The sequence below is a fragment of the Lontra canadensis genome, unplaced genomic scaffold (assembly GCF_010015895.1).
Source record: "Lontra canadensis isolate GAN:19392208 unplaced genomic scaffold, GSC_riverotter_1.0 scaffold39, whole genome shotgun sequence".
NCBI classification, from domain to species: domain Eukaryota; kingdom Metazoa; phylum Chordata; class Mammalia; order Carnivora; family Mustelidae; genus Lontra; species Lontra canadensis.
The window spans coordinates 14,440,092-14,452,494 of NW_022631033.1; the positions used below are offsets into that span (position 1 = coordinate 14,440,092).

At 41.9% G+C, this 12,403-nt stretch overlaps 1 protein-coding gene across 4 annotated transcripts in view; it reads left to right on the forward strand.

Moving 5' to 3' along the window:
* STOX2 (storkhead box 2) overlaps positions 1-4,485 on the forward strand; it is a 204,010-nt gene extending 199,525 nt beyond the window's left edge. For all 4 annotated transcript variants that reach the window (XM_032869876.1, XM_032869881.1, XM_032869878.1 and 1 more), the window contains one exon: positions 4,117-4,485. In XM_032869876.1, the coding sequence (XP_032725767.1) occupies positions 4,117-4,312 (196 nt within the window). In that variant the 3' untranslated portion in view covers positions 4,313-4,485. The remainder of the gene's footprint in view (positions 1-4,116) is intronic.
* The last annotated feature ends 7,918 nt before the right edge of the window (positions 4,486-12,403 follow it).

Sequence of the window (12,403 nt, forward strand, 5' to 3'; positions counted from 1 at the left end):
GGAATCTCTAATCGGCCCCATATTCGGCCTTTGTTATTTCTTAAAGGGCTAGTTTTTTTATTATGATGAGGATTATTTTTGCCATGTAACCTTTTTATCTAAGTTAACACATGTGTGGAATTCTAATGTCCAAACAAACCAGAGATAGTGCTCTGCTTAAAGTGGGTGTGAGGCCAGGAGCCCCAAGTCTCCTCTGCCTTTCCCTCATGGAGCCCTAACTGACCTCAGGGAGCCATGGCCCTCCATCCGAAAATGACTGGCCTATCGAGTGACTTTTCTACAATCAAATTTTAATTTATTTACCAATTATTTTATATCTCCTTTTCTTTCTATTTCCCTCTTCTGCTCTTTTTTTTTCCTCTTGAATTTCTAACAGTGGCTACCAGGGAGGCATGATCGAAGGTCTGTAATTGATGGTAGAAGTTCAAAGCCATGGCTTATGGAAGGTGTGGTTTATCTGCCTGTACCTTATGTTCAGCTGTTTTTTACTATGTAGACTCTGCCTCCCTCCTGCTTTACACATTGGTTTCTGAACTTGCGTGGTGCCCCTTGGCCCCAGCACCACCACAGAGGGCAGAATGCTGTCCTCCAGACATAACTGCTACAGAGACATTGAGAGTAGTTTAATGGGTTCTAACTCAACAGCCTACCACCACAGAATATTGAAAGGTTTTTTGGTTTGTTTGGGGGCAAATAAACACAAACACTCATGAGATCGTTGAACGAGTCTTGCCACAGAATGTATTGTTTTATCTCTAAATTCGAGGGGCAGAGTAATATAGAATTTATGAATGAGATTATTTCTGGAAGTGAGTTTATTTTCATATATTTAATAAGGTACTTAAGGTTAAATGTTTTGTCACGGTAAGAGGTACGATGGTTCTGAGAGGACAACTTTCTCCCACTTAGCTACATGTCTCTCCACTACTGTTAGGTAGAATTTTCTCCGTAGGAATACATAGGTGGCCCATAAATTTCATGCAGTTAGATAATCTACAGAATAATTCCTAATTTTGTCTCTTCCGCATTTAATATCCTATGGTTAGAAAGTAGGTCACAGCCATCTTAAACCGTATTTTCGGCACACCTCAGTTAATCAACTAAGTTGTTTTCTGATGCATGATCGTGGTTTCTGGAGGAGAATATTTGAGTTCTAGGGAGTTTTATTCTCCAGCACGAGGAGGATTTTAGCCAAGTAGCATTATCAGGCTGGTACGTCTCCACTGCCGTAAGATACAGAAACTTTAAGTGGGTCATTTATTTGAGTCTTTTAGTACCTCCTCCACTGAGCAACTAAGATCCGATAACAACAACAAAGAACAAGAAAGGTGATCCCCACACTCCGAGCTTTCCATGCTAGCTCAGAAGTCGTGTTCAGCCACATTCCCAAAATTCTTCAGTCCCTTTTGTTGGGACTGCAAGGGATTTTAGAAGGAAAAAAGGTAGAAGCTTCAATTCTGCTCTGAGATCGGATATTGAACATGAAAACTCTTAACCTAAAAAACCTGCGATTCCAAATCTGAGGCCAAAAACAGGCTGACAAACACAGTGTGAAAATCCGAGGGTGCAGAGCGGCCAGGGATGTGCCCGCTTCGTAGGGTGCGAGCATGTGCTATCGGAGCGCAGGGCCGAGGGAGGCACGCGCATCCAGGAGGAGGAGCCCCATACCTGATCTGTTCACTTCTGCTTCTAAAATCCTGTCCTCTTATTCCATGGGGTTTCTTTTCCAACAAAGATCAAGAACTTTTAAATGGGAGGACTATTTCTACTGCTAATGCTCTATCTCCATTAGCTTTTTCATCAAACCCAGAGCCCTCGTTAGGAGCGTGGCACCCTGCTTTCATTATTACAGCAGTAACAAAATATATACCGTTTGGAGAAACTGGTGTGCTGTATCTATTCCTCACTATGAATGACTCTGCCCAGAGGTGGTCAGAGGCATCTTCGAGCACAGACAGCTCCCAGCTTAGATGGTCTTTAGCAGTGATGTGTGTGCACAGTGCCTCGCCCAGTGCCTGGCATACAGCAGGTGCCTGATGAGTGCAAACCCTGCCTTGAAAGCTGATTTCAAAGGCTTAAGCGTGTTTAAGGGCCTTTGGACCTTAAAATGCATTTTTCCATAGAAAAGGGGTCACTAGTAACAAAGGCATTCTGAAACCAAGTCATAGTAGCTGCTTCATTCATTAGATGCCAGATGTACAACAGAAATAATTATAATGTATCTAGCTTTTTAGCGTACAGATTCATCGACGCTCACTTCTTCACAGTCACTCTGTGAGTAGGTTAATCCCCTAACCCTCCTCATTTTAGAGATGGGGATATTGAATACTGTAAAATGTTACTCTCGCAGTTAAGAGTGAAACTGAAGGAACGTGTCACTATATCTTTGGGGTTCTCTGTGTCGATTGCCTTCTTCCTTCCTCTGCCCGACCCTAGGCCCCAGCAAAGGTGCTGGCAAGCCCCTGATGAATTTTCTTAGGGAAAGGGTAAGGCAGGTAAGTAGGTGAGTCTAACACTTAACATCGCTTTAGTGGTGATGTTCTGGGGTATTCTGTAGGTATGCTCAGATCTACCGTAAGCACAATGAAAGAACTTGACTTATTTTAGTGAACATATTAACCTTCTAGAGGTGCCCTTTGCAGTCAAGAAAGATCCAGTTGTCTTTTTGGTCGTTGATGACGAAACTTCCTTTTAAACAACTACCTCTTGTCACACTCAAGGCCACAAGGGTTAGGATGAAATAATCCACTATCTAGGAAGTGCCGCCAAACACAGTACAAGCATCCCTGCTTTCTGAAACTTTGTGTTAAGATCCCTTCACTTTTACAAAAGACCCTATGTTAGTAACAGCTTTCTTCGTGAAAGCAAAAATCTTTGGATTTCTTACACTCAGCAAAAACAGGTACTAATGTGGGTCTTCTGTAACAGCGAAGGGCATTAATGGCGAGCGTTTGGAAAGCACGTGTAAACCCTTCCTGACGTTTAGGCTTACAGAAGATTTCATATGAACACCCTGCACTCCGATAGTGGGAAAAAAATCTATGCGGGGTTCAGACAAAATGGCTGTTAATTTAGTGTGGGAATGACGGAGAGGTAGTGAGGATGTCCGTTGAAGCAGTCTGACCTGCCGACTAGTTTCAGCAGGCTGAAATCAGCAATGGGGGGCCAACTCCCATAGAGTATTTTCTAAACTCTGAATCTGCCCAGTCGGGTGAATGGATGTTTTGAGCATCCTTGTGGTTTGTTCAGTATCTTTGTAAACTTAAGTTTCTTATTCCTATTTTGAGGACTTTGAATATAGAACCTGTCCAGTTCCTATCCATCAGGCTAAGTAACCTTATTTCTGCTATTGCCCTACACATTTAAAATGTTAATGCTCTGAATCAAGATTCAAGAAGTTCTAACTTTAAAAATTAGAAGTAGAAATACCTTTAAATCACCTCTGTCCATAAGAAGCCTTGAAAAATAAAATATTGCTACCAAAGTGGGGGGAGGGGATGTAAACTTCACAAATGAATGGGGGAAATCTAAGATTCCTGATCTGGAAATACAATGTATTTCCATGAAAGTGTTAACATTTGAAACAGAGGCGTGAAGTGTTTTAAGAAGAATTTTATTCCCATCAGAGTGCCAAATTAGCTAATGGTATGCCTTGAAGTCCACCGAAGTCAAAATCTGCTAATCAGGAATGAAAACAGAATCATTAGGGGCAAAATTGAGTTTATTCATTTATTCAGTGAATTTCCAGCCTGAAATACAATCATCGCATATGTGTATTTAAGAGGATTCTTTCCTAAAATGAACGTGATAGTGATCGATCCCATCAAATTTGGAAGTGGTTTCCTTGAATGGGGAAGGAAGGGGAAAACATTTAAAGTGCACTTAGCTGGATGAAAACCCGTTATTCAGGGTGCCGTGGATTGTAACGTGTGTGAGAGTTTCTGGAGCCCACGTTGGACAAGCATATGTGAATAATCAGTGGGAGACGGTGTATATATGACATCATGAGCCAACAGAGGAAATCCATTAACCACATCATTTGCTCTTCCTCTGGGGCTCAAGAGATAATTATTTATGTTGAAAACAAAACAAAACAAACCCTTTTTACTCTTTTAGCACTCGGGAGAGCCTGGCTTCCAACACGTCCAGCATTGTTGAAAGTAACCGGCGTCAGAACGCTACCTTGAGCCCAGTCCACGGCGGAGCTGGCCCGGCCTTCAACTTCCGAGCGAGCACGGACCCCGCAACCAACGAAGCTGAGAAATTACAGAAACCTTCCAACTGCTTGCAAGCTTCTGTTACTAGTGTGTGACAGTCGTACTGTCTCCGATCTCCTGTCTCATTCGATAACAGCCAAGTTTACGACACTGGGACTGATGTTTACATCTGGGGAAAGACAAGCATCTCGACCACAGTTTTTGTGTTTACTTAAACTGTGCTGCTAAGTAGGCTAGGGCAAAAAAAACAAAAAACAAAAAACAAAAATCTTTATTTCAGAGTATTGCTTTTCACATTTATGGCTCTGTAGCAACCAAATAGCAGTAGGGGTGATATGTATACGTTTGTTTCACTACTTGTAACTGAGCACACATAGGAAAGTCTAGACACTGTAAGTGTGGTATGCATTCCAATGTCATGAAGTTGCCAGTTCCATTTTTATATGCCACAGATGCGTGTTGCTCCCAGTCTGTGGTTGGAGGGTGCCACGGAACTGATCCTTGACACTTCCCAAAAACAAACAAACAAACAAAAAAAAAGACAAAAAAAAGCGTAAGCACCACAAAATGTCCAATGCCAGGGTCCAGCTTGAGGGAGATCAATGTCAAACTGACCGGAAGGGACCCCAGCCCTTTGTGTGTGAATTGTTTATGCACCCGTCATTTTTCACTGTGAGTTTTCATGACACAGTTTTTTGCAGGAGCCCGTGGAAGTGTGTCAGAAGGGGTCGTGATCGAAATTCTGGGAGTATTTTTTTTTTTTTCAGGATTTTGTTTTTAAGTGAAACAGATGCTTGTCTGATTTTTAACCTTCCATAATCATGAACAGGAATATAGGCCTTTGATTCTGAAGTGGGCGAAGGAAGGGGATCCCCAGCCTGGCTGGGGCACGGCACTGAGGGATGGAAGAGGGGAAATGTGGACTCTCTAACGGTGTCAGTCAAATATTTAAGGAAGATAATTTCCTCCTTGTGATCCTTATGATGATCCTATCTTACTATAATAGATACAATGATTAGTTTGTTTAAAAGCAAAATGTTCTTTGTGATACAAATGAAGAGTATGGCCTGGGGATGTTATTCTTTCTAATGGAAGGACATTAATCTATTTTATGTAGTTTTAAATAGAATGCCTAAATTAGGCTATGGGAGATCATTTTTAGTGGTTATAGGAAAGAGCAAAGTTAGGGAGAGTTGAACTTCAGGCCTTTTATTCCTGGAAAGATATCTATAGAGAAAACTTTAAAATAATTTTTGATTAGAAATTTACATGTGCCCATGTAATTACCAACAGAATGTGCTCATTCTGCAAGTATGGTATAATCCGAACTTGTACTCCCCTAAAATTTATCAGAGTAACAATTATGCATACATGAACTATGCCAGAGTAATGTTTACAGATACTTTGTAACCAATTTCAGGAGGCGTTTTTTTAGGTGGATGTATAGTTCCTAGCCCAACTTATTTCAAAATGGTTTGTTAACACGTTGCTTTGGTTTACAATGTCTTGTTGAATACAAAGAAGACTCAGCAGCATAGGGATTACCAATAATCTTGAGCTTCAACTTTACAGAAAAGAGACATTTCAAAACTCCCCATTTTATTCTATGAGAACAATGGACTAAATGTGTCGATAATGACAAATTACTTGCAGAAGGGTTGCATATGACTCAAGCAAATGGACTGACCAAAAGTTTAGTTCAGTGGCATGTGCTGTTTGGAGCCATATAATAAAATATATATCCAAAAATAGATCTAAACTCTTTCCACCTCAGACTACAGTAATTGGCAAAAAAAAAATGTGTGCAACATTTCTGCTTCAGTATAGGCTTAATCACTAGGGATCTGTTTAAAGAATGCACTCCGACACATAATTGGACCAATTGTTGAAGCATGTGGATGGTCTCTCATGCTTTTTCAGATATGTGGAAATCGCATTAGGTCAAACTGGACTCCTCAAGTTTAGTCTAGATTCCTTTTTTTTTGTGCTTAGAATGAAACGTAAGCACATTTCTTGGTAAACCCCCATCCCACTAAAATGCTTTAAGTCAGTTGGCTTTCAGTCTCATGCCTTATTTCCTCCAAGGCATGCCCCGATTACCCAGAAATGCACTATTTGTCTCATTGCTTAAATATGTCCAGGAGGAATGATAATGTAACTAATAGACTACACACACAGTCTGTTTCCCTGGGGAGTTATATACCATACGGTTACCAAATTCTCCTGTCTAAATTCCTTTTTTTCCAAAAAACCTGCTCTTGAGTGTCGAATCGTACCATCAGTTCATAAATAACGTAACCATTCAAACAATACATCAGCCTCTTGTTGATCCTCTGAAAGTAGCCATTATAGTAATCAAACGCAGTGTGGACCGGAAAGGAAAGCATTACCTTTAAGAGAAGCTTTAAAATAGGAATTTATCAGTATTCCACAAGAAATAGGTTTACAGAAGACATGATTCAAATAAAACGTGTATACCATTTGCCCGATGCTATGGGGTACATGATTTCAAAAACAACAACGACTCCCTTAGACCTGGAGCCATTAGCGTAGACAAGATGGGCTTTAAAGATGTTACGATGTAAGCAGACGTTCCGTTTGGAAGTGTCCCCGTCTGCATTTCATGAGGAGTTCTGGATGGGGGAGGCATGGCGGCAGGAAGCGTTGTTACAGATGTGACCCGAGACGGTCCTCTGGACGGCGGGCGAGCTTCTCAGTGACCAAACCCTCAGCCCACGCCAAGCTTTGCCAGCGTCCTTGTCCTCCCCTGAACTGATAGAGCTTTGTGTGACGTGGCTGCTGATCTAGTCTTCACTTAGAGTTTATCAGCTGAAAGGTTTACAGAACTGAGTCTGCTTGAATCTCTGTGTAGCGTTCAACTCTAAAGGGTCAACCCGTCTGTCGGCATTTTGCACACTTATGTATTATTATGATGCAGCATATTACTTTATGGCAATTTTTGTTTTTTACATATAACTACCTCCATAAATTTGATGAAATGGCAGCAGTGTGTTTAAAGTGTATTGTTCAGAAAAGCAAAGTTGAAAACCTCCGTAGACATGAGGCCATGGCGTTCCGTGTGTGTGTCAGTGACTGCCCCTGTAGACTCGTGACTTCTTCATGGCCGTGGTTTGGTTTCACGGCATTATTGCGCTTTCAGATGTAAACCTGTCTCTCCTCTCTTTCCCACGAAAGCACACTTGATTTTGTTACCAACGAAAGGAAGTTGGAATCTCTGGTCTTTCCCCACTGCCCCCAAACGCACCCCCACTCCTGCTAAGAGTTCTCCCCCGGGAGGAAGAGCCAAGCCGATCGGTAAACATAATTTGGCAAGCTCTTTAGTTCTGTCAGAATCCGATGTGGAAATTCTAGGTTTTCAGTAACTGAAGACACACAACAAATTTGGACAGTGCCAGCTTTGAAGTACTTTGGGCCTCTCTGCCTTCACTCACATGCTAGCATCCCGAGCCCAAACGTCATTTTAATTAAAAGAGCTGTGTTCTGTTAAATACTTTGTATTCCATTTTATATATTTTGCACATCTCAGGGGACCTCAATGAGCATATGGAAGGGGGGGGGTGCCATCAAATAGAGAAGACAGCTAGAGGAGCTAAATGGGGACCAACCAAGATAAAAATACCAAATTAGTGCTTCTCTGATGTGAAGTGCAAGTTCAGGAGGCATAAGTTCAAGGTTAATGTGGACTAACAATGATCTGAACACCAGTTGTTCCCAAGTCTCCCTTTATCAGAGCCCCACCATCGGTTCGAGGATGTAAATTCAAATTCTAAAGCAACCGCCAGGGGGAGGAAAAACCTGTTGGATGAAAAGGAAAGCATTGTGTGGTTTTTGGTTTGGTTTGGTTTGGTTTTTTAGGTTGGCACAGCTTTGTAAAATCCTACCCAGAATAAACCACTTATCCCCACCAAGTGTACTTGAAAATAAAGTTTTTAACCTAAATTATAGGCGTATAGCTCACAATAGTGAACCTATTTTGAAAAGTCTCGCCATTTATAACACAGGCAGTATTTTGAGCTTGATGAAAAGTCAACAAGCGATCATGACTTCGCCAGCTCATTTTGGGATCTCAAAGTGCTTCCAAAGCATTCAGATTGACAAACAGTTAACTAAGCAGGTCCTATTTGTAATACCCATACTTGAAATGGAGAGAGAGAAGTTAGGACCTCAGATTACCCAGAAATTTCCGTGGCAGCTACCAGTGATCTGTTTTCTATCTGTTTGATAGACCCTCATGAGAAATCACTAAATACAATGCTATTTTTCTGATGTGTGCTAATAAAGTCAAAGAAAACAAATAACAACTGTACATTCTTGTCCATTTTCATTCGAACAGTTCAGGGTGTTTGGAATTTTGCAAAACCCACCCAAATGCTGTTGCGGTCAGAGGCAGGTCCTAGACGTACACCCTCGTTTACAGTTTCCTATTGGGCTTCGGTAATTCCTGTGTGAAATACCATCCTTCAGGAACATGACTGCTCCGGGCAGTGGAAGGTGCTGAAACAGGAACTGTAATTAAAAAGTTTATCAAGTACTCTTGGCTGTGCTACTTGAGCACACTAGAAACTCAGTACAATATATTGAGTCCTACCCGGAAGAATCTGGATTTACAAGGGAGCCGATCTAGTTCTCAGTGTTTCCTCAAAGTCAGGGATACCAGATCCTTGCTGAGGACCTTCTCCATTGCCACAGGCCAGTCACAGAACCAGCTAACAGCACACTGTCACACAGACAGCGGAGTCCCAAGCAGAAGTGATCCTGTCCTCTCCTTTCCCCTGCCTTCCATCCCCCGCCTACCCAACCCCCCACCCCAGCCACCGCCCTGCTCGTTCTCTTCTGTTAGCAAGCCAGGTGTCTGCACATGTTTAGGGCCTGGGGAAGCTAGAACACAGGAAGAACAAATCCAAAAGCATGGAAAACCTTGTTTTGCTTGGGGTTAGTAAAATACAGGCAGGAAGGAGATTACCATCGGTCTGGTCTTTGCCAAGTTAGATTAAAGAATCAGCTGTCACTCTGTCATTCTCTCAGAAGGTTTTATAGAATGAAGGATACATCCAGTATTTTCCCATAGATTTTTATTTGGAGACTTCATAAATTATATATGCAAAAAAACTTCATGATGTAATTTCCTGGAGTGTTTGAAATAGGCTTGGCATCTCCCCGATTGAGTTCGTCTCTGTATCTTTTGCAGCAGCAGCCCAGAGAGAGATCCCCCAGTGATTGACCCTCTAACACATAATCCTGTGTTTTCACAGTTGTTCCATGACTTACAGTTGCTGATTGGCAAGGTTGAGAATTCTATAAGGCTCAAGGGGGACTAAACCTTATGATTGTATATTATCAGTTATAGGGCTTCAACTGCTCACTGTTGGCTTCCAGTGAGAACACACTCACCCTGCCAAGGAGGGAAGGGGAGTTTCACAAGTGAGGCAGCAAATGTAAGGCTAGAGGGTTGGCTGGTCCATGCATAGCTGCCTACCCCCCTGACCAAAGGCTGACCTTGGCATCCCAGTTCCTTTGCTCCCACCCAGAAGAGGTACCAAATCTGAGATCTGAGAGCTCCTTCAGTATCAGTCCTCTGGGAAATTCACGAAGTACGCACTCAGCAACTCCTTGCCCACCTGTCTTCCCAGGTCCTTCCTCCCTGCCTCTGTCCCACTCTCCCACCTAGACACCGATCTACTGCCACGGTTTCCACCGTGGAAGGGCAAAACAGTGTGTGGTATTGTACACACGTGATGGGTGAGGACTAGAGCTGCCCTCCGGTCACCTTCATGTAAGTATTGACAGCTACAAATTAAGGTCCTTAGAGTAGTTGACATAGACACTACTTTCTAGAAGAGAATTACATTTCAACGTTAAGTTTAAAGGGATCATAATTCTGCAGGTATCTTTCTCCGAGTGACTGAATGTGACTATTGCATTGGGGTAAATGAATTAAGAAGTGCAAGTGGGATTTACTGTATGTTAGAAAGGAGTTTTGCAGCCAAGACTGCCTTGAATAAAATGTGTTTGCACTGAAAAAAAAAAAACTTTAAATTACTTGGTCTCTGGTTGCTGTAAAGGTCATCCAAGATGGATGTTCTGTTTATATTGTATAGTATTTCATATGAAATAATTACAGTTCATGAAATGTCTTCCCTAATGTTACTGATTTACGACAGCACATTTGTAACATGGTTTTTATCGTGTCGGTGTGCCATATTGTAAATGATGATGGCTTGTCATGCTTAGTATAATAACTTAAGAGGAAAAAAAGCACAGGGATTTTTGTAAGTCTATATTTGAAAGTCCCTCCATATGGTAATATTGTGTTCATGTTGTTTATGTAGTGTTGTGTGAAATATCCATTTTGGATTGTGTTACTTTTTAAGATATTAAATAACATTTGGTTATATGTCTAAGTGGATTTTTTTTGGTATTTGGTATTTGGTACAAAAGTACTTCAGGTGAGACTGATTCATTTCTCTCAGTTAATAGGGAGTTTGTAACAATTTTTTTTTAATTATACAATCTTTGTTATTAGAGCTTTTGAATGAAAACAACTGAAAAGGGAAATACCTGATCAGAAATCTTTTTCCAGGAATATTGAAAAAGCCACAGTTTTTTTGGCTAGCTATTCAAATTTTGCAGAGTCAGGCTTAGGGATGCCCAGAATTGTGTTTTCTGTGAAATCAGAAAGCAGTGGGGTTGGTCTGTTTTGTTAGCTCTCAAATCACAACTTCTATACCCAAAATAAATGTGATCCCCTTTCCAGGGAACACCCGGGGGCTAGCCACATATACCCAAGTTAGGAATTCCTCCCCCCTGTGTCTCACCACCTCCAGAATCTATCAGATACTCTCTTGGCTGTCCTTCCCACTAGCAAATCTTTGTCCTTGGAGAATGGACTCCCCTTTTTCAAACCAAATCTGCCGTCAAGCAAATGATGAAGCTAGGAAACAGCATTATTAGTCAAAAACAATAGGAAGCTGTAGGGTTGAGCCTGATTTTCTTGGAAAGGCAACCCCCAGAGCGGACCTCTGATGGCAGCGTCCTCTGGTTAAGCATGGACAACCCAAGGGGACCGCTTCGAAGGACAAATCTGACTTCCGTTGTGTACGTTTGTCTATAGATATTTTAAACTATTTCAATTCAGACATGTTCTCTTATAAGCCTGAAGTTCGGGAGAACAAGAATACTGGAAGACTCTGTGTGTTTTACACTAGGACCAGAAGCTACTGTGCTGAAAGTTGGGTAACTGTATGTTCCCTTCAGAGCGAGCCAGTGAGTGGGACACATGGAGGAAATGTGGTGACTTTGCTAAGAAGATGGAAAGCAGGATTCTGACTCCTTTGAGAGAATGGTCACAGTTCATAAAAATCTTTTCTTTCCAAAGGAAATGGTATGGTTTTAACTCATTTTTAAGTGTTTAGAGTGGTGGGTTTTTTTTTTTTTCCTCCATAAAGAAAAGCCAAGCAGAGCGCCTTCTGCCCTGTTACAGCTGTGAAATCGAGAGCCACTGAATAATAAAAAGAAGGTATTCACCTGACTTTAATAATTTATTTAACTATGAAATCGTATCCCTACTGTGGGAATACTTGGATTTCACGATATTCCCCCTGTTTGGGCCCGGTGGCTCCAGACTTTTCCTGTAAAGCAAACAGTTAATCATGTAACACATGGAATAAGTGTGTGTGATGGATATTTACAGAGAACTCTGCACCAGACGGCAATTGTGAGGGAAATGGAGGCACCTGCCCTCCAGATAGGCTGAGCAGGGTTTCCTGGTGAATCTTCTTCAAAGAACTGCATTGGAAGATCGATATAGAGAGTTAGTGGCAGATGCCATAGGTTTGGTAAGAGAGGTGAGGTCAGAGATGCCCATTTCGAATTCAAGGGACAAAACTGAACTGCCGATGTTCGATGGTTGGCGAATTCTTTCCTCCCCAGATCTAGGACTCTGGGGCTAGTGACTGTGGGTAAGCGGAGGGAAGGTCCCGGACTTCCGGCCATCATTGGCCTGTGTATGTGTCCCTTTAGAGGTGACAGATTCCGCCGAGCATGTTCCTCCCGGGTCACCCTCCTTCTTGTCTCTCCTCTTTCTCCCTTTGTCGCAAAGCTCCACGCGTTATTTTTCTTTTCTATTTCCTTGGGTTTATTTTGCTTTATCACTCTTTTCTCCATGC